Source organism: Dipodomys merriami, unplaced genomic scaffold (assembly GCF_024711535.1).
Source record: "Dipodomys merriami isolate MVZ:Mamm:240054 unplaced genomic scaffold, mDipMer1.0.p SCAF_70, whole genome shotgun sequence".
NCBI classification, from domain to species: Eukaryota; Metazoa; Chordata; class Mammalia; order Rodentia; family Heteromyidae; genus Dipodomys; species Dipodomys merriami.
The window spans coordinates 1,960,220-1,984,323 of NW_027206291.1; the positions used below are offsets into that span (position 1 = coordinate 1,960,220).

General features: G+C 60.5%; 2 protein-coding genes and 1 pseudogene across 7 annotated transcripts in view; 2 read left to right on the forward strand and 1 right to left on the reverse strand.

The window, feature by feature from the left end:
• Window positions 1–19,769, reverse strand: Mau2 (MAU2 sister chromatid cohesion factor). Of its 5 annotated transcripts, none has more exons than XM_070008302.1 (20): window positions 19,344–19,769; window positions 9,910–9,927; window positions 9,410–9,475; window positions 7,155–7,250; window positions 6,744–6,838; window positions 6,157–6,184; window positions 5,915–6,070; window positions 5,538–5,684; window positions 5,377–5,467; window positions 4,834–4,890; window positions 4,453–4,556; window positions 4,133–4,210; window positions 3,948–4,013; window positions 2,536–2,619; window positions 2,183–2,232; window positions 1,990–2,067; window positions 1,745–1,856; window positions 1,482–1,572; window positions 1,098–1,225; window positions 1–1,014 (listed from the first exon to the last, which is right to left on the reverse strand). In XM_070008302.1, exons 1-20 carry the CDS (start codon window positions 19,752–19,754, stop codon window positions 940–942), a joined length of 2,031 nt encoding a protein of 676 aa, XP_069864403.1. In that variant the 5' UTR covers window positions 19,755–19,769; the 3' UTR covers window positions 1–939. The 5 variants fall into 5 exon arrangements, with proteins under 5 accessions (XP_069864403.1, XP_069864402.1, XP_069864405.1 ...); XM_070008301.1 differs by having other exon boundaries at window positions 2,533–2,619; XM_070008304.1 differs by lacking the exon at window positions 4,834–4,890.
• Window positions 15,789–16,132, forward strand: LOC138817552 (large ribosomal subunit protein eL37 pseudogene; annotated as a pseudogene).
• Window positions 19,677–24,104, forward strand: part of Sugp1 (SURP and G-patch domain containing 1) — a 14,564-nt gene continuing 10,136 nt past the window's right edge. Inside the window, exons 1-3 of one of the 2 annotated variants that reach the window (XM_070008306.1) lie at window positions 19,677–19,805; window positions 19,898–20,077; window positions 22,536–22,707. In XM_070008306.1, the coding sequence (XP_069864407.1) occupies window positions 20,044–20,077; window positions 22,536–22,707 (206 nt within the window). In that variant the 5' untranslated portion in view covers window positions 19,677–19,805; window positions 19,898–20,043. Of the gene's footprint in view, window positions 19,806–19,897; window positions 20,078–22,535; window positions 22,708–23,318; window positions 23,517–24,104 lie in introns of those variants that run through there. The other variant, XM_070008307.1, reaches the window with a different exon arrangement.

Below are 24,104 nucleotides of genomic sequence, written 5' to 3' on the forward strand. Positions count from 1 at the left end.
TTAGAGTTGAGGCTCTTGTTCAACTGCTCTACAAATGCAATGCCCTCTAAGCCAAGTCTTCAATAAATAGGCGGAGCGAGACATGATGGATGACATGATTGGGGCAGATGCAGCGGTGGGGCGGATGGGGCAGGCCGGGGTCTCTGCCTGGCTCTGGGGCCAGCGCCGCCCGACCTCCTCCCCATGGGCAGCGCCAGGCTCTTCTGGGGTTGGGAGAGGAGCCCCAGCCCTGCTGCCCGCACCGCTGTCCCAGCCCGTGGTGCTGGCTGCGGGCAGTGGCCCGCCCAGGAGGCACACCGAGGCCCAGTGGTGGCAGCTGGTCTGTGCCGCCAGTGTCCCCTGGGGAGACCCCACGTCGCTCACTGTGCAAAGCTATCAAGACCTGGGCTCGGCCCCAGGCCCCGCCCTGCTGGGCGTCCGCTGCCTCAGCCCTGCTCTGCAGGGGAGTCACCACGGGCCGCCTCTCGGGAGACCCACAGAAGGGCAGCACCATCGGGGACCTGGCCCCCCTCTGCTCGGAGCCCTGCAGTCAGAGCCACCTCTTCCTGGTCCTCCAGCGTCCTCTGCAGCGGGGGCTGCTGGGGAGAGGTCCGGGGTTCAGATCTCGGGGTGTCACTGCACACCTTGAGCTGGGTAAAGTCCACACCATGGCAAGACTGCAGATCGGCGACACTGATACTGCCTGGCTTCCGTTCCGGCTCCAGCTCCGGGGCGGGGAGGAAGGGGCCTCGGTGGCTTGGGCAGCCGTGGCTTCTTCCTCTTGACGGGGTTCGGAAGCTGGCGTGTGGCGGGAGCGCCGCGGGGCAGGTGGTCTGGGGGTCGCTGGAGCCAGCAGCTGGGCTCCCGGCCCCACGTGGAGGGTGCCAGAAAGTCAGTGCACACGCCTGCGGCGGCCCTCAGGAGCACAGAGGGTGTTGGGGGGCGCGGGGCGCTGGAGGCTCACAGGAGGCTGGCCAGGCTGGTGTTGGGGCCGTTCTGGGCCTGGAACTGCACCGGGGGCGGGCCGTCTGTCCACTGTGGGGGAACAGCAGGTGAGGCGGGGTCCCCGGCCCCCCAGCCCCCTCGGGCAGGGCAGGGCGCGGGGCGGAGGGGCGCACCGTGATGAGGTTGTGCTCGGGGAGGCTGCAGGCCTCGATGTGGTCCTGGAGCAGCTGCTGCGAGAAGTTCTGGTGCATCTGCGCCGCCTCGTGGGCGTCCATGGCGTTCCCGCACGCCTTGTTCAGGTCTGGGGGGACACCGTGGCCCCCGGGTTGGTTCTGGGCTGCAGCTCGGGGCCTCGTGCTCTTGCTTTGCTTCTTCGCTTAAGGCTAGCTCTCTACCAGCTCAGCCGCGCCTCCACAGCCAGCTTTTGGCGGGTCAAGCCCAGGAATGTCTCCCCGCCAGCCTCCCCACTGGGCACCCGGAGCCCCAGGCATGTGGGCCCTGCCCAGGGGACCCTGCAGGCCCTGTGGCGCTGAGCACCCCGCGGCCTGTGCACTGACCTCTGAGCAGGGCGGACGACCACAACTGCACCGACATGTCCGGGATCTTGCTGGCCAGCTGCATGGCGGGCACCACCATGTTGTTACTCTCCTGTCAACCAACAGTGGCTGAGGCTGAGGGGCTGGGGCAGGGGCTCCGCGCCCACCGGGGACAGGCTGCCCACCGAGGAGCCGCGACTCTAAGGTAGAATGGTCTCCCACACGAGCAGGGTGTGTGGGAGGCTGAGGGTGCCCCGCGCCCGGCCCGCCCGGCGGGCACTCACCCTGTGGTTGCCCAGCACATAGAAGATGTGGCCCAGGAGCACGAGCGAGCAGGCCGTGAGGCGGTTCAGGTCCTCCGCGTTGGACATCTTCAGAGTCTCCCGCAGAAAGCGCCTGGTGGGGAGGGGACGCGGCCACACTCAGGGAAGGGGTGGCAGGGTGGCGGGGGCGTGAGCACCGAGTCGCAGCCCTGGGCCAGGCACCCCCCCAGCCCTCCCCCCCCCCGCCCGCGAGCGCCCGCACTCACTTGGCCTCGTTGTAGCGGCCCTGGAAGAAGGAGAAGAGGCCACGCACGTAGAAGGCAGCCGCGCGCAAGCAGTGCGAGCTGGGGACAGAAGAGCGATGTGGGACAGTGTCCCACAGAGCCGCGGGGTCCAGGCGGCGGCTGGCACAGAGCCGCGGGGTCCCCTCCGCAGAAGTGGGGGCCCGGGGCTGCTCACCTCACAGGAAAGCTGTGGTCAGGGTTTATCCTCTCCAGCAGGCTGTACAGCTAAGGGTGGAAAGCGCGAGTCAGAGCAGCCGCCTTCCGCGGGAGGCGAGTGTGCCCAGCGCGGGCTGCCCCGGGTGCAGGGCCCCTGGCCGGATGTGTGCGGCCCTCAGGTCCGGGTGGCAGAGAACAGGCGCACTGCCCCGATGCCCTACTGGCCGGCCCAAGTCCTTGCATCTGGGGAGTTGCCATTTCTATGGGCCAGAGAACGCGAGGGCGCGGGGCGCACGAGCTGGCCGCCTCGGGGCTGGACGAGGGCAGCCGGGCCAAGGGAAGAAGGCAGACACGAAGCGTGGCACCTACTACCTCTTGGTGTCTGTTTCCTTCCCGGATGTACACGCTGGCCAGGTTGGTCACGATGAAGGCCCACAGCTCCTGGTGGTTGGTGAGCTGGAACGCAAAAAGGGGATGGATGTGGGGGATCCAGGGGGAGGGCAGTAGCCCAGTCCCTCCAGATGCTCTTTCCAAACACCCCCACCCAGCACCTGGTGCAGGGCTGGACACCTAGGGGAAGCCGAGGTGCAGCGCCCGCCCCCCGGGTCTGGGGGCGCTGTCAGCCTAAAAGGGCCAAAAGCCACAGGTGTCACCCAACGGGCGGCAGACACGAGGCCCTGCCAGTGGCCTCTGGGGTTTCTCTTCCTCCTCTGCAGTGGCAGGAATGGAACTCAGGGCCACCTGCATGCCTGGCTGCACCCCAGCCACTCTTCTTTTTTATTTTTGTTTTTGTCAGGCCTGGGGCCTGAACTCGGCCTGGGCGCTGTCCCTCAGCTCTTCAGCTCAAGGCTAGCGCTCTACCACTTGAGCCATGGCGCCACTTCCAGCTTTTTTCCTGCTTATGTGGTCCTGAGGAGTTGAACCCAGGGCCTCATGCATGCAAGACAAGTGCTCTACCACAGAGCCACCTTCCCAGCCCCCCCAGTCCTTCTTGAGGAACAAGATAGACGGAGGAGCCAGTGCCAGTGGCTCACACTTGTCATCCTAGCTACTCAGAAGGCTGAGATCTGAGGATCATAGTTCAAAGCCAGCCTGGGCAGGAAAGTCCATGAGACTCATCTCCAACAAACTACCAGAAAACCGGAAGTGGTGGTGCTGTGACTCAAGTGGTAGAGCGCTCGCCTTGAGCTGAAGAGCTGAGGGACAGCACCCAGGCCCAGGCCCAGAGCTCAGGCCCCACGACCGACCAAAAAAAAAAAAAAAAGACAGAGGGGCAGATCTAAGCGAGCAAGCACTCCCTGCAGGGCCCTGTGCGTGGGGAGCCCGCGTGTCCTCAGGACCGGAGACGCTCAACACCAGAGACCTGTCCTGGGGCACAGGGGCCACCTGTCCCGGTCGGCGCTCAGGGCACTGGCTTTGGGCTCTGATGATGGACCACCTGCTCCTACAGCGGCCAAATTTGGGAAGTACAGTGAAAGGGAAGGGTGTAGTGGGCAGGAAGCAAGGGGCAGGGGTTGGGGCAATGCCAGGGGCTGGAAGTGTATCTGGAAAGGAGCCCAGGCCTTCACGCAAATGCCAATCTCTCAGGAGCAAGGTGTCCATAGCCTCCTGTCCTGAGGGGGACACAGGGTGCTGAGACGCCCAGGCCCCTCCTCCCTGAGCTCCCTCCCACCCTCGCCCTGCACATGGGGGCTGGAAGGCCTTGGCCAAGGTCTGTCCTCATGCTATCAATGGCACCGCGGGCTGAGTCCCGCCACTGCCCCAGCCTGGCCCGGCGGCCTCACCCGCAGCGCCGTGGTGAACTGGGCCTCCGCATTGTCCATGCAGTTCACAGAGACGCAGTACAGGCCCTGCGAAGACAGGGCACGGTAAGGGGCCCGAGCTCAGGGACGCGGGGGCCGGCTCCGAGAGCCCCCCCCCCCCCCCCGCACAAGGCCCACTGCAGACCCCTCCCCACCCCGGCGCTCACCAGCAGCGTGTGCAGCTGTGCCGCGTGGTTGGAGAAGAGCCGGGGTGACTGCTGGCACAGCTGGCAGACCTGGGAGATCTGGGGGGAGGGGCAGGCAGTCAGGGCCCTGGCTGGGAGCCCCACCCCACGGCAGAAGCCTCGTGCGGCCAAGACCTCCCTGTGGACGGCGACCCTCGCCCAGGCCCGACGTGTCTCCTCCCCTCCGCCCGCCCTACTTGGCCCCTCCAAGGAAGGGGGACGGGGGCGGGACACCAGAGAACAGGGCCTGGCCAGCTGGGGACTTGGGGAGGGACGAGAGCCCCCACCCCAGCCGGGCTCACCTCCTGCAGCGCCGTGGCCTTGTGACCTGTGACGAGCCGGCACATGATGATGTGCTCCAGCAGGATCACTTGGAACGAGGACAGGATGGGGCTGCAGTCCAGCACTGGGGGGCGAGTCAGGAGTGAGCAGAGGGCAGGCCCGAGGCCCTGGGGCCCCTCCTGCCGGGGAGGACGGAGCTCAAGCATGGGTGGTTAAGGGGAGCCTCTTGGTGGGGTGCTCAGGGGAGGAACACGCACTTGGCACACACAGACAGACACTGGGCTGGAGCTCCAGTAACAGAAGAGAAAGACAAAGCGGCAACTTTGAGCTGCGCCTCCTTTCCACCTGCTTATAGTCCCGGCTGCACAGGAGGTGGGGGTGGGAGGAGGGGGAACCGTTACCTGCTGGGCACCAGTGGCTCACCCCTGTAATCTCCCAGACACTCAGGAGACTGAAATCTGAGGAAGGAGGCTGGGAGTCAGCCTGGGCAGAAAAATCCCTGAGACTCTCAAACCCAGTTAACCAACAAAAAGCTGGAAAAAGCTGGGCACCAGTGGCTCACACCTGGAATCCTGGCCACTCAGGAGGCTGAAATCTGAGGATGGCAGTTGGAAGCCAGCTGAGGCAAAAAGTCCCAGGGAGACTCTTACCTCCACTTAAGCACTAAAAAGCTGAAAATTAAGCCGTCGCTCAAAGCATAGAGCAGTAGCCTTGAGAAAAAATGGTCAAGGACAGGGTCCAGGCTATGAGTTCCAGTCTCAGGACTGGCACCAAAAGAAGAAAAAAAAGAAGGACCCGCTGCGGGCAGCCAGCACTTCCCCGCGTGCACACGCACGCACACGCACGCACGCACACGCACACACACACACGCACACGTGGTCGCAGGAGCAGGGCCCGTGCACAGCCCTGCGGCTACAGGGTGGTGGAGGCGCGGCCACACTCACTCTTGAGCTTCTCCAGCTGCATGAGCGCCTTGTCTGTGTACTTCTGTGCCTTCTCCAGGTAGCCGGCCTGCATGGAGTGCATCACTGTCACCTGGCGGGAGACAGGCAAGGTCAGCGGGCCGCTCCCTCAGGCCGGGCCCCGGCTGCCTCACGGGACTCACCAGGTAGACCAGCACACACATGTGCTCCTTGGGCAGCCAGTGGAAGAGGTCGGCGGGGTTGCTGGGCAAGATCTCATCGTCATGCAGCGTGGAGATGGTCTGGATGCACTGCTGCAGCTGCTTCAGGCATGGCTTCACACTCTTCACCTGCCGGAGGGGGAAGAGGTGCCTGAGCAAGAGACCAGGGCGCCTGGCCCCACCCCTCACACAGACCACGCCCATCTCATTAGGCCCGCCCATCTCCACGCCCCTCCTGCTGGCACCTGGGAAAGGCCAGCGGACACTGGCTGAGAACTACTTGGCCTCCCCCCAAGTCTGAGCGGGCAGCTGTCCTGAGGGCAGGGTGGGCAGGACACGGGGAAGGCACGGCCACGCACCTGCCCAGCGTCCAGGTAGTGGGTGACCTGCAGCACCAGGAAGAAGACACGCAGTGACTCCTTCTGGATGGGGTTTCCCTGCCAGGTCTCCACGATCTGCCCGCACAGCGTCAGCAGCGGGTGCACCTCCTGCAGCTTGCGCTCCATCAGCAGCAGCTGGGGAGGGGAGAGGAGGGGGCAGACAGACTTGAGACTCTACTCCCGACCCCACACCCCAGCACCCCCAGCCCAGTTTCACTTACCATCCCCTTGCTGAGCAGGAACAGAGCCCTGCAAGAGAGAGAGAAGGGAGTCAGGCCTGCGGGGCCCGCAGGCGGCCCGAGCACAGGCGGGCAGGTGACATGCCAGTCCCTGTCTGACTTCCGGTGCTGCGGCATCCTGTCCTGTCGTTCTGTTGTTTTGAGACCAGGCCTTGCTGTGCAAGTCAGGCTAGCCTAGAACTCACAGGGCTCTTCTGAGCACTGGGTCCCAGCACACGTCACTGTTTGAACACCCCGTCACCATCTTGGCGCCCTCGGCAGAGGGCCTGGGGTCAGGGGACGTGGCAGGGGGCAGGTGTGGGCGCCAAATGCCTCACCGCCCTGTCTGTGAGCTGGGCCCCGTCCCCCAGGATCCGCGGAGGGACAGATAGCTGTGCCCCTCTGTCCCACACTATTTGGGCAAGTCTGGTTTTGGCCTCCCGCGGCCCACATTCCTGCCAGGACCCCAGCTCAGCCATGGCGTCAGGAAGCACACGCAGCCCCTCGAGGAGGCCCGGATCTGCGCCCTGTGCTAAACTACCATCGCTGTCAAGGTGCACGCGCACACGCACGCGGGCACAGGTACACACCGTGTATACTCGGATCCCACCACGCGGGCATACTCAGCCCCCACACCCAGGAGGTCGCAGGCCGACACCAGGTCCTTCTCAAGCGTGTGCAGTTGCTGAAAAGGAAGCAATGAAGTGGCCCCAAACCCACGCACCCCAGAGCCCGCCCTCCTTGCCCCACGGCCACACTGCCGCCTCTGTGCTGTCTGGGGGGCAGGCACGCCCAGCAGCGCCCGCAGACGATTCTGAAGGCTTCCTAGACTCCCAAGTGGTGGCTTTAGGGGAGCAGCCAGCCCTCGAGGGCCGTGGAACACTCTCCCACCCGCTCCCCAGAGAAAGCTCCAGCTAGGGCTGCTGCTGGGGCAGGGGCTGCAGGCCCACTGCCCACTGCCTGTGGCGGCCTGAGGGGCCCCGGGGGCCCCCAGTACTCACAGCAAGCTGGAAGAGCAGGCGGCAATGCCAGTAGGGAGTCTGCTGCGAGATCTGGATTGCTTTCCTCAGCAGTGGTTTCGCCGCATCCACGGAATTCTGGAAGGAACCATCACATTCAAGGAGGAACAAGCAGCCAGCCATCAAGTTCCCTGCCTGAACACCGCCCCTGCCACCACAGGTGGTTTGTCACATGCCACTTATTTAGAAAGGAAAATAAAGGCGGCTGAGATCCAAAGGATAGCCATGCCCCAGCCAGATCACCTAGAAGACCACCTAGAGCATGTCGGCACGTGCCTCCCATGGCAGCGTGGTGGGAAGCGTGGATGGGAGGGTAGAGGGCAGGCAGCCCAACAAAAAGCTGACTCCTAGCCAGGCGCTGGTGGCTCACGCCTATAAACCTAGCTACTCGGGAGGCTGAGATCTGAGGATCACAGTTCAAAGCCAGCCTGGGCAGGAAGATCCGTGAGACTCTTATCTCCAATAACCCACCAGAAAATCAGAAGTGGTGTAGTGGCTCAAGCGGTAGAGCACTCGCCTTGAGCTGAAGAGCACAGGGACAGCGCCCAGGCCCAGAGTTCAAGCCCCACGACCAACAAAACAAAACGTTGAGTCCCAGCCGGGCACCAATGCCTCACCAATAGCTACTCAGAAGACTGAACTTCTGAGGATCACAGTTCAAAGCCAGCCTGGGCAGCAAAGTCCCCATGAGATTCTTTTTTTTTTTTTTGCTGTTTGTGGGGCCTGAACTCTGGGCCTGGGCGCTGTCCCTCAGCTCTTCAGCTCAAGGTGAGCGCTCTACTACTTGAGCCACAGCACCACTTCCAGCTTTTTCTGCTTATGTGGTGCTGAGGAATCAAACCCAGGACTTTTGTGCATACAAAGCAAGCACTCTATCACTGAGCCACTTTCCCAGCCCCTCCACGAGATTCTTATCTCCAATGAACCACCAGAAAAAGCTGGAAGTGGCGATGTTGCTCAAGTGGTAGAGTGCTTGCCTTGTGCTGAAGAGCTGAGGGACAGCGCCCAGGCCCAGAGTTCAAGCCCCAGGACTCACACACAAAAAAAAAAAGCAAAAAACAAAAGCTGAGGATACATCTCAAGCAGTAAAGCACCTGCACAGCAAACACACGACCCCGAGTTCAAACTCCAGTATGAGCCAAAAGAGAGAAAAAAGAGAGAGGGGGAGAGAAAGAACTAAGTGATTTATTGGGCTCACTGCCGGAAAACGATTTCTTATTATTTTGTTGTCGATCGTGGGGCTTGAACTCTGGGCCTGGGTGCTGTTCCTGAGCTCTTCAGCTCAAGGCTCACGCTCTACCACTTGAGCCACAGCGCCACTTCTGGTTCATTGGAGACAAAGAGTCTCACAGACTTTCCGGCCTGGCCTGGCTTTGAATGGCAATCCTCAGATCTCAGCCTCCTGAGTAGCTAGAATGACAGGCTTGAGCCACTAGCACTCGGCTGGGAAACTTTTGAATCATTTAGAATAATTTCCATAGCCAGGCACCCGTGGCTCATACCTGTATCCCAGCACCTACAAGGCTGCCATCTAGAGAACCGAGGTTTAAAGCCAGCTCAGGCACAACTCTCCCAGGCTCGGCTGCTAGGGCGCCAGGCAGGCAAGCCAGCCGAGCGCCGGGGGCCCCGGGCTGACGCGAGCCCCGCTCCGCAACACGAAACCAACTCCTCACTCAAGCGACCCAAAGCAGCTTCACGCTCCCCAAGGTGTTAAGCAAGACGGCAGCGCTGGGGGGGGGGGGCAGGGGTGCAGAGTCTGGGGTGCCTTCACCTGTCTTGTTCCCTTTTTTTTTTTTTGGGGGGGGGGGGACAGGTTCTTACTGGGCCACCCCAGGCTGGCCTGCAACTGCCTCCTCCCGCTCCTGCTGCCAGCCCTGGGCTCTCAGGCTGGCTCTACCCTGGGATGAGATTATTCTCGAAAGCCATGGGTGGGAGGCAGTCACCTCCCAGGCAAACCCTGGGGCTGGGATGGGGGCGCAGTGCAGAGGCCCTAGGCTCCACCCTGGGCACCTCAAAAGTGCTGAAAGGAAAACCGCATCTGTGCTGGGTGCACCCTGCCCCGCCCCCTACATAAGTAAACCACGCCCAGGGCCCCCGCTGCCATGCCCAGACCGCGCATTTCCCAGCAGGCCTTGGGCACCGGCAAGCCTGGCTGTGGGGTCCAGAGCCTCCAGGCCCCTCCCAGCTCCAGCCGCTCCGGTGTGCCTGGCCAGCTGCCAGGGGCTGGCTGCGCTTACCTCCTGACAGTACAGCTCCGACAGCAGACTCGCTGCCTCGAACTTGACGTCTTCGAACTGTGGGATCTGGGGCAGTGGTTAAGGAGACGGAGCTGTGACCCTCGGAGCCGGGGGATGGGGCAGGACAGGCCCAGGGGAGGGCAGGAGGGCTGGCCTGGAGGGGCAGGCGGCAGACGGTGGGAAGCAGCAAGTTCCTAACACATCCTTTGTAGTCAAAAAGGAAACAACAGAACAGGACTGGGGTGCGCTTGGGAAGGGGGGGGCATTGGGAAGGTGGTTCAGCAGTAGAGTGCTCTCCTCGTATGCTTGAGCCTGGGTTTGATTCCTCAGCACCACATAAGCAGATAGAGCTGGAAGTGGCGCTGTGGCTCAAGGGGTAGAGTGCTCGCCTTGAGCTGAAGAGCTGAGGGACAGCGCCCAGGCCCTGAGTTCAGCCCCACGACCGACAAACAAATAAATAAAGAGTGAGGGCCCCAGCACCTGGGACTTGGAAAGGATACCTGCTGGGATATCAGCCACTGCAAGAGAAGGAAAGGAAGGGGTTAATGCCGGCTGCGGGCCCAGTGGCACACGCGCATCCTGCCCAGGTGGCTCCACAGGTAAGTGAAGGGCTGACAAGAGGGGAGGACCAGGAAAGGCACCCAGAGGCCACGGGGAGCTCAGAGGCCCACACTTCCAGCTGGAGGGCGGCTGCATCCCGGTGGGAGGGAGGGAGGGAAGGAGGGAGGCTGGCCAGGACAGCAAGCCCAGCCCGCCACACCCCCCTGCAGAAGGCCCCCAGAAGCCGATCCAGTGTCCCTCAAAGGCTCCTGTGTGCACACCTGGCCTGCAGCTGGTGGCACTGTCTGGGAGGTTCTGGAAACGAGGAGAGCATGGAGCGAGGGGCGTGTCCTTTGGGGCTCCTTTCCACCCCTCTGCTCCCCAGCCACGCCCCCGCTGCAGCCCGCCTCCCCAGGCTGCAGTTCTGTACTCAAGCCCCCTGCAGGCCGCATGCCACAGGCCCCACTGCTGGGGGGGGCGGTCAGGCCAAGCAGGAGGTGCCCACGGTGGAGAAAGCTGGCAAGCATGACACCACAGGAGTGGGGTCCTACGGGCTATGTCCACCAGAGGCACACTCAGACTTGTAATCCCAGCAACGTGGAGATCAGGAGGATGGAGATTTGAGGCCAAGACAAAGATAGAGACCTCCTTTTCAATGAACCAGTCAGGCCCCATGGTGTGTCCAGGGCCCAGCTAGGAGAAGGTCATAGCTGAGGCCGTCCCCAGACACACAGTAGACCCGACCGGAACGGGGCAGAGTACCTAGCACGCAAGCTCAAGTTCAAATGATCAAAAATACCACAAACCAAGTTGCAGAGGGAGGAGACAGTGAGTGTCCCCTGGTGCTAGGAATAACTCTGGACCGAGGGTTAACAGTGAGGAATGGCTGGGGATATCACAGAGGGACTGGGCCGCTCAGACGCAGGACAACCCAAGTTCCAGGCCAACCTGGAGAGACCCATCTCAAAAACTCCAAACCAGCCTGGCACTGGTGGCTCAGACTTACATCACTTACACCTAAATGCTACGTACGCAGCAGCCTGGGATCCGAGGGCCACAGCCTGAAAGGAGTGAGACTCTGATCTCCAACTAACTCTCAAAAAGCCAAAACTGGGCCAGGCACCGATGCTCATGCCTGTAATCCTAGCTACTCAGGAGGCTGAGATCTGAGGGTCACAGTTAAAGCCAGCTAAGACAGAAAAGTCCATAAGGCTTTTACCTCCAATAAACTAACTCAGAAAAAGCAAGATGTTGTGCTGTGGCTCAAATGGTAGAGCACAAGCTTTGAGCACAAAGAGGCTCAGCGACAGTGCCCAGACCCTGAGTTCAAGCCCCAAGCGCACACACGCGCGTGCACGGCGCGTACACACACACACACACACACACACACACAGCTAGCACCGGAGATATGCATGGCTCCAGGGGTGAAGTACTAGCCATGAGCAAGAAACCCAATTGAGAGGACAAGGTTCGGAGTTCAAGTCCCAATAATAGCACAAAACAACAAACCAAATAAACCTAACCAAAATAAAGCAGGCAGAAGGGAAGCTTCCTGAGACCAGTATCTGAAAGATGCAAGCATGCCAGGAGGGGGCGCTGTAGGGCAGCAAGCTGAAGCTGAGTGCAGGGGAAAGGGGGGAACGGTGAAAGGCAGCGGGCTGGTGTGTGCCTTCCTGGTGCACTGCTCAGGGCTTGGAGGCAGGGACAGTGGCCTGCTCGTGGCAGAAGGGGCTGAGGCGTGTCGGGGGGACGGGGACGACTACACAGAAGCCACCCCAGTCTAACAGTAGGCCAGGCAGAAAAGCTAAAGATGGCACCAATTGGGAGCTGGCCAGTCACAGGGGAAAGGGCACACGGGAGGGAAAAGACAGGGTTAAAAAGCAGCTGGTGCCAAGTGGGGCCCACCCAGGGCTGAGGCGTGTGACTCAGTGCCCACGCGGATGGAGGGAGTTAGCTGACGTCCTGTGATGCTCCTCACTGCTGTCACTGCCGTGGCTGACACATGCGCCCTGTCACAAGATCGGGAGTGGTGCCGATTCCAGCCCAAGTGCCTTTCACGCAAATGACCCCTGCCCGTCACACACAAGGCTCTGGTCTCCTGGCGGCATCCACCTCCTGGAGGACACATCTGCCCAGTAGCACCGGCGGTGCCCTGCACCATCGTAGCCCTTGAGTTGCATCTTTGTAAGATTTGGAAGTGAGCCAGTCCTAGGGCTGGAACTCAGTGCCTGGGCACTGCCCTCCAGGGGCCTGGGCATGGCTTTTGTGCTCAAGGCTGGTGCTCTGCCACTTGGGCCACAGCGCCGCTTCTGGTTTTCTGGTGGCTCACTGGAGGTAGTCTCATGGACTTTCCTACCTGGGCTGGCTTTGAACCACAATTCTCTGCTCTCAGACTCCTGAATAGCTGCCTAGCTAAGATTTTAACGCAAATTTGGATCTGCAGTGTCCCACAAAGACCCACACCGCTAGAGGGAGGTGCGGGGCCTGTGGGAGGTGAGGCCTCGCGGAAAGGAAGTGGTCACGGCCTCTGAAGAGGTCCTGGGACCCAGGCCTCTTCCTGGCCACAGCTGAGGCGAGAGCGGCCTTGAGAGGAACTGTGATCTTGGCCAGAAATCTCTACAGCCCCGAGCCCAATACACTTTCCTTCCGAGTAAGTGACCATCTCAGGTGTGATGCAAAGCTAACTGACACGCAGTGCCCACCATGTCAGGTCTGCAGGAGGTCCTGGTGGAGACCGCCGCCTCACCTATGACGTGCTTTACTCCGTGGCCTTGCAAAGTCTAAGGGAGAGAGAGGGGCAGGAAAAGCCTAGTGCTCCCGAGACTCAGGTCAGCACAGCCGTGCGCAAGCCGAAGGGAAGGCAGGTACGCCAGAGATGGGTTCAATCCCTGCCAGCGGGCAGGGATCCAGCGCCCCCCACAGGGCCACGCTCAGAAGCCTGGCTCACGGAGCCCTATCGGGCCACAAAGCAGACAGCTGTCCAGCTTTCAGGAAATGAAAGCGGAGACTCTCAGGCTGCCGCCCCTCAGTGAAGAATGAACAAGCATCCAAGCGGGGTGCAGTGGCTGTGTGTAATCCTGGTGCTGGAGGCTGAGGCAGGAGGAGCTCAAGTTCCAGGCCAGCCTGGGCTGCACAGCAAGTTCAAGGAATAGCCTGAGATACACTGAGATGTTAAGCATCTGACGGGCAGGGTGTGGCGGTGCTTTCTAAACCGTCTCGATCAAACAGCTGACCCTTGAAGCCATGGAGAAGCAAGCACTATGCACTGTAAGGTCAGGACACTAGCTGGGAATGTGGCTTAGCCGTAGGGCTTGCCTAGCATGCACGAAGCCCGGGGTTCAATTCCTCAGCACCATAGAAACAGAAAAAGCTGGAAGTGGTGCTGTGGCTCAAGTGGTAGAGCTAACCTTGAGCAAAAAGCAGGAGGGACAGCGTCCAGGCCCTGACTTCAAGCCCTAGAACCTGGAAGAGAGAGAGAGACAGAGACAGACAGAGACAGGGAGAATAGAACACCGGTTGCTAATACAGATGTCTACCTGAATTACTGAAGTACATTTCCTTCCGTAGAAAAAGCATTTACTCTTCTGTGGCTTTTTTTTTTTTTTTTGTGATCCTGGTGTTCAAACTCTGGGCCTGAGCACTGTCCTTGAGCTTTTTCATTCAAGGCTAGTGCTCTACCACTTGAACCACAGCGCCACTTCCAGTTTTCTGGTGGCTAGTTGGAAATAAGAGTCTCAGGGGCTTTCCTGCCTGGGCTGGTTTTGAACTGTGATCCTAGATCTCAACCTTCGTAGTTAGGATGACAGGCGTGGGCCATCAGCACCTGGCCTAAGAGACTCAGAGCTAATTAAACAACAAAAATTTAAAGGTATGGGTAAAATGATAGAGCACCAGCTATGAAACCAGAAAAGTTGAGTAAATTCTTGAGTTTACGCCCTAGTACTGCGACAAACAACCAACCAAGTTGGGGTTGGGAACAAGGTGTGTGCTTAGCATGCATAAGGCCTGAGGTTCACACAAGGAAGTATGCTTGAGAAGGTGAAGTGGGAGGTGTGCACACACATACTCGACACACCCATACTCAGTGACTGATGTGGGAAAGGAGAGCCTAAGCCAGGGGGCCTGAAAGACAAGAGATGACTGCAAGTGTGCACAGAAAGTGAGGTGCCAGAAGAAATGGGGTAGTTAAGGAAAACTGGCTGACAGGCAGCAGAAATGGGCCTACACATCCTCTAGCCATAGGATTCCTGTGTGAGGGGAAAACCAAAATCACTCCACCAACCCAACCCAACCCAACCCAACCCAACCCAACCCAAAGGCTTTGGTACACTGTGCAGGGCGGCTCAGGATCTGCAGAGATGGGACACGCGAGGCCAGTGCCTGGGATAGCAAACACCCTGGAGGACTCTGACAGGACCTCTTCCTGGGTGGGTGAGAGCGGGCCGACTCGAAGCAGCAGCATATTCATCCCTTCTAAACAGCTTCCAAGAGAAGCTAGGCAGGACAAACTGCTGGGTTCAGATTAGATAGAAGAATCAAACCGTTGGCCTGATCCAGGGGTTCTCCTTGCCAGCCCTGAACCCCACAGATCATGCTTTTTCCTGTTCACAGGCTCTGAGTTACAATCCTACAAAGGCTGGTGCTCTACCACGCGAGCCACAGTTCCATTTCTAGCTTTTTTTTCTTTTGGTATTTAACAGGAGGTAAGAATCTTATGGATTTTGCTGCCTGGGCAATCCTCAGATCAATCCTCAAATCTCAGCCTCCTGAGTAGCTAGTATTACAGGCGTGAGCCACCGGACCCCAGCCTACAAAGGCACTTTTCAAGGCGCTTCATCATAAGGGCCGAGATTACAGGTACAAAGGCTCCCAGAGCAATTTCAGGTACACTGATCCCTTGACGGGCCGAGAAGAGGAAAGACAACAAAACTGGACACAATGACTAGAAGCACTGTTAGAATGCCAAGGAGGGGGCTGGGAAGGTGGCTCCGTGGTAGAGCGCTTCCCTTGCATGCATGAGGCCCTGGGTTCGATTCCTCAGTACCACGTACACAGAAAAAGCCAGAAGTGGTGCTGTGGCTCCAGTAAAGAGCTAGCCTTGAGCAAAAGAAGCTCATGCCCCATGGTTTTTTTGTCAGTCGTGGAGTTTGAACTCTGGTCCTGGGCGCTGTCCCTTAGCTCTTCAGCTCAAAGCTAGCACTCTACCACTGAGCCACCCTACCAGGCCCCCAGGATAGGTTTTGTTTTTGTTTTTTGGTCGTGGGGCTGAACAACCTGGGTGCTCTCCCTCAGCTCTTCAGCTTAAGGCTAGGGCCCTACCATGTGAGCCACAGTGCCACTTCCGGGTTTTTCTGCTTAAGTGGTGCTAAGGAATCAAACCCAGGGCCTCATGCATGTAAGGCAAGCACTCTACCGCTGAGCCACCTTCCCAGCCCGGGTTGGTTGGTTAGTTGGTTTTTTTTTTTTTTGTCGGTCGTGGGGCTTGAACTCTGGGCCTGGGCGCTGTCCCTCAGCTCTTCAGCTCAAGGAGAGCGCTCTACCACTTGAGCTACAGCGCCACTTCCGGTTTTCTGGTGGTTTATTGGAGATAGGAGTCTCACGGTCTCTCCTGCCCGGGCTGGCTTTGAACCGCGATCCTCAGATCTCAGCCTCCTGAGTAGCTAGGATTACAGGTGTGAGCCACCAGCGCCCAGCTTAGTTGGTTTTTAAAAAGAATGCCAAGGAGGAAGGAGAGGAGGAGGGATCCATTATGACCTAAGAGAGGGAGGAGCTGGGCATCAAGGGGCAGCCGGGCACTGCCCTGCATCCCAGCCTCAACTACACTTTGGAGAGACTGCAAAAACTGCTGGTCGCTCTTTGGTCTCAGCGGCAGAGGCAAGATGACGAAGGGAACGTCATCCTTTGGAAAGCGTCGCAATAAGACGCACACGTTGTGCCGCCGCTGCGGTTCTAAGGCCTACCACCTTCAGAAGTCGACGTGTGGCAAATGTGGCTACCCTGCAAAACGCAAGAGAAAGTATAACTGGAGTGCCAAGGCTAAGAGACGAAATACTACCGGGACAGGTCGGATGAGGCACCTAAAAATTGTCTATCGCAGATTCAGGCATGGATTCCATGAAGGAACAACACCTAAACCTAAGAGAGCAGCTGTTGCAGCATCCAGTTCATCTTGAGAATTTAAAAGACTAGCCATACAATAAATGTTCTGGTTTAAAAAACAACAACAACAAAAAAACTGCTGGTCCCGCAGCTAGGGCTTTCTCTGCCGCTGACCCCGTGCCCTGGATGAGTCTCACCACCCCACCCATTCAGGCCTGCTCAAACGTCAGTCCTACAAACAGAGCCCCCCTTGCAGCTGCTGCCGAAGGGGCTATGTACCAACGCCAGCCCTGCTCTCAGGTCTCCCTCCAGTTCTTACATCAAGGCCACCACATTTATCGTCCGTCTGTCTCTCTCACCCAAACCTCAACACCCAGTGGGCAGGGAGTGTTTAGTCATCACTAATCCCCAGAGCTCAAAGGAGGCCTAGCACAAATACCTGCTGGACAAATGAAAGGAAAACTTCCCCGAAATTGTAAGGGTGCATTGTTCTGACATAGGACCTGGTGACTGTTGTGTGTGTGTGGCTTTGAGCCCAGGTGGCAGGGTCTCAGTATATAGCAGGGGTTTGGCCTTGAACTGGCAATCCTGATGCCTCAGGCTCCCCAATGCCAGCATCCCAGGAGTGCACCCCCTCACCAGGCTCTAGTCCAGTTTTGTTAGAATCCACTCTGTGGGGGCTGGGAAGGTGGTTCTGTGGTAGAGTGCTTGCCTCGCATGCATGAAGCCCTGGGTTCGATTCCTCAGTACCATATACACAGAAAAAGCCGGAAGTGGCACTGTGGCTCAAGTGGTAAAGTGCTAGCCTTGAGCAAAAGAAGCTCAGGGACAGCGCCCAGGCCCTGAATTCAAGCCTTAGGACTGGCCAAAAAAAAAAAAAAAAAAAAGACTCAAAGATTTTCTATCCAGGCTGGCTTGGAACCATGTTCCTCTTGCGTAGCTAGAGTTACAAGCATGAGCCATAGGTGCTTAGACAAAGATTTTTAACTGTTCTTTCTTTTTTGGGGGGAGGAATAATGGTTAATGGTTTGTTTTTTGGAACCCAGGGTTTCATTATTGCAGACAGATGGTCTACCACTTGGAACCATGACTCTGATCCTTTTTGCTTTATTTTCCAGATAGGGCCTTGCTTTCCTTGTTTGGGCTGACTCAGACTGAGACCCTTTAATTCACATCTCCCTCCTGGCTGGGATGATGGAATACAACACCCCCACACACAAGCACTGCTCCTTGAGATGAGGTCTTGCTAACTTTTTGCCAAGACTGGCCTGGTCCTACAACCCTCCAGAAATGTGCTTCCGGAGTAGCTAGGGATTCCACCTGAGCCACCACACCCAGCCCAAACTTCATCTGGTTACTGACAACTCTGCTGTGAGGCAGCACACACTGACCTCAGACAACACACTCAAAGACCCAGACTAAGTCTTTTCCCGAAGTTTCTTCTTAATCAGGCATTGTGGGTAATGCTTGTAATTCCAGCTACTCAGAAGGCAAGAGAGAGGAGAACTGCTAGGGCGCCCAGGTCTGGATGAGGTTTTATTGAAAACTTGCTTCGTTAAACGAGAATCATGGTGGGCTACCTCCAGCAGCTGAAGTGCTGAGCTCCCCCCCCCCCCCCCCCGCCCAAAAAAAAAAAAAAACAGTTGTTTATCCTTTCATCAGAACCACGGGGAGGTGGGAGCCTGAGGGGGCGGGGTTCACCAGGCAGAGTTTACCCCAGGGCAGAATGACAGGCGCTGGCAGGCGTCCTTGGAAGCGGGGCGGCGCCGCCAAGCCCCCACGCTGGGGGGGCCGGCGGGGGGGGGGGACCTACCCAGGCGGGAGGAGGGAAGAGAAGCCGCCGAGGACCAGGCAGAGGAAAGCAGGGTGTGGGGAGACGCGAGCCTGCCCGTCCCGTCCAGACCCCTCAGCCATAGAGTCCCCACTCGGCCTCCGGAGGCACCTCGGATGATCCCCGCCCGCCCCGGGCTCCGATGGGGGGGCCGGGCCGTGGGGCCCCTCCGGACAGCCGCAGCCCCGCCTCCCCGTCCGCGAGTCCGCGATCCGGGGCGTCCGAAAGAGCGAGGGATCTGGGGCGGGCGGGGGGTCCTGCCAGGGAGCCCAGCGCTCGGCGGCCTGGCTGCGCTCACGGAGAGGCCGCGTCCCGGAGGGCCTTCCCTCCCGCTTCCCTGAGGAGGGGACGTGTGGGCTCCGGCCCCGGCCCCCGCCCCAGGCCCCGCCCCCCCCGGCCCCGGCCCCCCCCCCGCCCCGGCCCCGGCCCCCCCCGGCTCCGGCCCCCCCCCCCGCCCCCGGCCCCGGCCCCGGCCCCCCCCCCGCCCCGGCCCCGGCCCCCCCCGGCTCCGGCCCCCCCCCCCGCCCCCGGCCCCGGCCCCGGCCCCCCCCCGCCCCCGGCCCCCCCCCGCCCCCGGCCCCGGTCCCCCCCCCCGGCCCCGGCCCCGGCCCCCCCCCGCCCCCGGCCCCGGTCCCCCCCCCGGCCCCGGCCCCGGCCCCGGCCCCCGCCCCAGGCCCCGCCCCCCCCGCCCCCGGCCCCCCCCGGCCCCGGCCCCCCCCCGGCCCCGGCCCCCCCCGCCCCGGCCTCCCCGGCCCCGGCCCCCCCCCCGCCCCGGCCTCCCCGGCCCCGGCCCCCCCCCGCCCCGGCCCCGGCCCCCCCCCCGCCCCGGCCCCGGCCCCCCCCCGCCCCGGCCCCGGCCCCCCCCCGCCCCCGGCCCCCCCCCCGCCCCGGCCCCCCCCCCGCCCCGGCCCCGGCCCCCCCCGCCCCCGGCCCCGGTCCCCCCCCCGGCCCCGGCCCCGGCCCCCCCCGCCCCCGGCCCCGGTCCCCCCCCGGCCCCGGCCCCGGCCCCCGCCCCAGGCCCCGCCCCCCCGCCCCCGGCCCCCCCCCGGCCCCGGCCCCCCCCCGCCCCCGGCCCCCCCCCGGCCCCGGCCCCCCCCGCCCCGGCCTCCCCGGCCCCGGCCCCCCCCGCCCCGGCCTCCCCGGCCCCGGCCCCGGCCCCCCCCCCGCCCCGGCCCCGGCCTCCCCGCCCCCGCCCCCGGCCCCCCCCCCGCCCCGGCCCCGGCCTCCCCGCCCCCGCCCCCCCGGCCCCGGCCCCCCCCCCCGCCCCGGCCCCGGCCTCCCCGCCCCCGCCCCCGGCCCCCCCCCCGCCCCGGCCCCGGCCCCCCCCCGCCCCGGCCCCGGCCCCCCCCGCCCCCGGCCCCCCCCCGCCCCGGCCCCCCCCCGCCCCGGCCCCGGCCCCCCCGCCCCGGCCCCGGCCCCCCCCGCCCCCGGCCCCGGCCCCCCCCCGCCCCCGGCCCCGCTCACCGCCTTCTCCAGGTGGCTGCGCGCCTGCTCGCTGTTCTTGGTGTGGTGGTACAGCACCGAGCCCAGCTGCAGGTGCGTGCGGGCCTCGATGCGCTGCGGCGGCTTGAAGGGGAACACGGCCTGCAGGCAGTGCACGCACAGCCGGATCTTGGGCGGACTGGAAGTGCGAAAGTGCTCGGCGAAGCCCAGCAGAGCCAGGTACCACGACTCGGCCGCCTCGGCCTGCGCTGCCTGGGCCGCCGCTGCCTGGGCCGCGGCCGCCGCCTGCGCCGCCATTTTGGCCTCCACAACAACAAGCCGCCGCCACAGGGAGACGGAAGCCGGCGCGCGGGGCGGGGCGAGAGGCTCCCTGCGGATCTCGCGACATCTGGCCGCCCGCGCGCGCGCCGCGCGCAAGGCATCCTGGGACATGTAGTTTGCTCTGGGGATGGCTGCGACACCCGGAAAATGCGTGAGGAATAGGTGACGTACACGGGGGTCATCGGGACGGAGAGACTTTGCCGCGCCCCTCCCCTCCAACCCCGTAGGGCTGATGCTTGCTTGTGTTCTTCTAGAGGAGACGCTCGGTGTGCACACAGTGGCGGCTGGGCGTGGCTGACCGACGAAGACTACATCTCCCATGAGGCAGCGCGCACCATAACAGCCCTCTAACCCCCCCCCCACCACTCACACAGCGGGCGCCGGAGCATTGTGGGATTGGATGAGTCTCAAGATGGACAACCGGGATGTTGCAGGTAACAGCCCCCGCCTCCCACCCCCCCGGGGCGTCCGCCGGGCTTCGCGGGGCTGCGGGGCGCGGGGTCGCCCGCCCGGCGGGTCCGGCCAGCCCGGGGACCCCGGCCCTTCGCCGCCGGGCGGCTTCGTGCCCCTCTCTGGCCCCCCCGGCCCCCCGGCCGCTGGCCGCCCCGCCTGGCTCTGGTTTACCTCAGGACGCCCCGGGTTTTTTTCCGGAAAGATCGCTCACCCGCGATTGTCTGGCGCCTGTTTTCAAATCACTAGCTCGCGCGGCCTCGGCGAGCTCGGTTCTCCAGGGAAGCAGACCAGCCAAGCGGAGGCAGCCGCGGGCGGCCGGGCCCGGCGCGCTCGCCCCGGCTGCTGCCCGGCGCTGTCCCCCGGCTCGCCTCACCCCCAGTGCACGCCGCCGAGCTCTGCGCACCCCACTTCCCCTGACGTTTTGCTCCTCCCAGCCTCCCCCCTCAGCGGGTGGGTCATGCACCCTGCCTGCCTCCCCGGGCACCCGGGGCGAGCGGCCCCACGCAGCCCTGCCCTCCGGGTCAGGTCAGCGGGGAACAAATGGACGTCCAGAGCTGTGAAGTGAGGGGGGGTTGCAGGCTGCAGGTCATGTGGTTAGGGGTGCTCAGAGAGTGTTCCCCGCCCCCCAAAGGGCCTGAGACAGGAATCAGGCTTGTACTTTGGAACCGTGTCACAAATGAAAATAGAACTATGTGCCTGGTGTTGGCTCACCAACTACTCCCTACTCACCTGGCTACTCAGGAGGCTGAGCATTTATGGTTCGAAGCCAGCCCTGGGCAGGAACATCCATGACATTTCTTTTGTCCAATTAACCACCAAAAATCTGGAAATAGAGCTGCTGCTCAAGGGATAGAGTGCCAGTATTGAGCAAAAGCAGCCTGAGGGACAGCACCCAGGTCCCGGCACTGGGATGAGTGCTTTGTGCAAACACGCAGACCCGCTGAGTGAAATGGAGCTGGGGTGGCGTCTTGGGAGGAACTGGGGAGCAAGGCCTGGAAAATCAGCTTTTAGAATTTGGAATTTAGCCTGTGTCCCACTGGGAGCCTTTGGGGTGTCTTCTCTCGCCTGCCCTCATCTTTTTGCTCTTCACTTGCAATGCTCACTGCGTCTAGTCACTTGTCAGCGTCCCAAACTTTTTCGTGTAACATGCAGGTTCCTGCCATGCTCTGCCTTGGCTCGTTGCTTCATCCGAACTGGTGCTTGGTGGTCCTCAGACGCCCACGCGCTGTACCTTCTTGGCCTGTCCAGGTCCCTGTCCATCTGACTTGTCATGACTGTCCTAGTACTCCAGCTCCAGCTTAAATGTCTACCTTACTAGTGTTTTCTTTTGTTTCTTTAAAAAAAACAAACACTCTTAGGTGGTACTGGGTTCAAACTCAGAGCCCTGTGCTTGCTAGGTGGACAGTCTTATCCCTTGAGCCACACCTCAAGCACACTAATAATTCTTTTTCTTTGTCTGCTCTCCTGGAATAGGTATTGCTGTCTAAGTCTCCCATGTTTTTGTTTTTGTCTTTTTGGGGGGCGGGCGGGATTTAGGGCCTGGTGTTCCCAGCCTCGTGCTCTCTTGTAGTGTTTCTGTTCAAGGCTGGTGCTTTGTCACTTGAACCGCTACTTCACTTCCAGCTTTTTGTTGGTTAATTAGAGGCAAGGGTGTGTTAGATTTATTTTTCTGAGCTACCAGTGCCCAGCTCAATCACACTTACACCTTTTTTTAATCTTAATTTTTCATTGTTATTATAAAGGTCATGATGTTCAGCACGGTTTCAGTGATCCCATCTCATTTCCAGCAAAGCTCTTGTTTATCAATCTTCCTTTTTGTTGTTGTTGGGCCATCCAGTTTCTCCCTGGTGGATGGGCTCCATTGCTGCGGGACTGTGGCCAAGTGGGAGACATCATGGGTGGGAGGATGGAGTGGTGCAGAACTTCTGAGAGGAAGGGGAGAGGAGACCAGAGGGAGACCCAGAGGGGTCAGAGACAGGATTCACCCTTCCTAGGGCCAGCCTCCCATTGGCCTGCCTCCTCATAATCCACTCAGCCATGAACTTATTCTGGGTCAACCCAAGGATGAGAGCCCGTGGCTCACACCTGGCATCCTGGTATTCAGGATGCTGAGATCTGAGAGGGTTATGGTTCAAAGGCAGGCTGAGCAGGAAAGTCCATGAGACTTATCTCCAAATAACCAGCCAAAAACAGGAAGGGGTGCTGTGGCTCAAGTGCTAGAGCTGCAGCCTTGTGTGAAAAAGCTCAGGCACAGGGCCTCAGTCTTGACAGCAGGCCCAGGACTGGCGCGCGCACTCCTGCACACAGTCAGCTCTCTATTGTTCCCCGTCTAGCCGTGGACTCAGTCTTCCACCCAGGAGCCTTCCTGAAGACACTTGGAAGGGAGCGTCCAGCCGCTGGGGCAGAGGCGGTTTCTGACCTGTTTCTTTCTGTCCCCAGGAAAGGCCAACCGGTGGTTCGGGGTTGCGCCCCCAAAGTCTGGAAAGATGAGCATGAACGTCCTTTATCAGGAAGAGCTCATCGCTCAGAAGAAGCGAGAAATTGAAGCCAAAATGGAGCAGAAAGCCAAACAGGATCAGATGGCCAGACCGCCACCCCCCCATCCTGGAGAGTGAGTGCCCCTGGGCCTGGGTTCTTAGCTGGGCACCGGCAAAGGGGGGGCTTGTGACCAGGGTCTGCCACTGCATTCACCTGGCCCTGGCCTGAGGCTGTGTGGTGGGAGAGAAGTAGGCCCAGGTGTAGGGCTGCCTGCTCTTGTTCAATTATTTACTGCTTTTCAGCAGTGCTTCACCCCAGGCCTGTGCCCTAAGGCTGTAATCTCACCATCTGCTTCGGGAAGGCTCCTCCCTCTGAGTCTGAAGTGTCACTGTGTTGTTTTTTGTCTATGGTGTTGGAGATGGAACGGAGGACCTTTCTAGTGTTAAGCATGTGCTTTACCACTGAGTTACAGACTCCACCTCTGTATGTGCGTGTGTTGGTCCCAGGACTTGAACTCAGGGCCTGGGTGCTGTCCTTGAGCTCTTTGTGCTCAAGGCTGGGACCCTACCACTTGAGCCATAGCTCCACTTCAGGTTTTTGAATGGTTAATTGGAGATAAGAGTCTCACAAGGACTTTTCTGCCTGGGCTGGCTTTGAACTGTGACCCTCAGTTTTCAGTCTCCTGAGTAGCAAGGATTACAGGCGTGAGCCACCAGCGCTTGGCTTTGTTTGTTTGTTTTTTAGAAGTAGAATCTTACTGTGTCTGCTGGGACTTCTGGACTCAGCAGTCCTCTGGCCTCAGGTCCCCACATCGCTGTAAATACAGGAGCCAGAAGTACAACCTGCAAAAAACATAAAGTTGTTTTAACCAAACACATTGACTCAAGCCTGTAATCCCATCTACTTGGGAAGCTGATCTCGAGGATTGTAATTGGAGGCCAGGTAGGAGAAAAACATTTGGGAAACCCCATCTCAAGCATTAAAAAAGTCAAGTGGTAGTATGGGTATGTGGGAAGCATAAATCAGAGGATGAGGTCTAGGCTGGGCCAGGCATAAAGGAGGCTCAATTCAAAAAATACCTAAAAAAAAAACAACAACCAAAAAACAACTAAAAAAGGCCTGGGAATATGGCTCAAGTGGTTTGGTTTAGCACCTGCTCAACAAGTCCAAGGCCCCAAATCCAAATGAAACATCCTTTGCAAATAAAAAGGCAGAGAGAATAAAGGTAATGATAATAATAGTAGTAAACACCCCAGTTTCCTGTAGTTACCCCAAGAGATTGTTTAGGAAGCATTTGATGGAATTACAGTCACACATAGATAAAGATACTCCCAGGCCAGGCCTGGTGGCCACACCTGTAATCCCAGCCCTCAGTGAGTTTGAGGCCAGCCTGGACTGCATCTCCAGGACTCTGGATCAAAAACCAGGAAGACACTCAGGTTCTGCCCGAGCGGAGGATCGGGCACCATGCAGGCAGGACGAAGCCGGGCTGTTGGTGAAGTGGTGGGGGAGGCCAGGCACCGATGTGCG

Bases quoted from the DNA above. Each gene is read 5' to 3' on its own strand.
- Mau2 (XM_070008301.1), bottom strand. From the start codon at position 19,754: ATGTCCCAGGATGCCTTGCGCGCGGCGCGCGCGCGGGCGGCCAGATGT. The intron at 6,185-6,743 runs GTGTGTACCTGT...TCTCTCTTGCAG, and splicing joins GTGGGATCCGAGTATACACG to GGCTCTGTTCCTGCTCAGCA. The intron at 4,211-4,452 runs GTGAGCCCGGCT...CCCTCCCCCCAG, and splicing joins AGGCCACGGCGCTGCAGGAG to ATCTCCCAGGTCTGCCAGCT.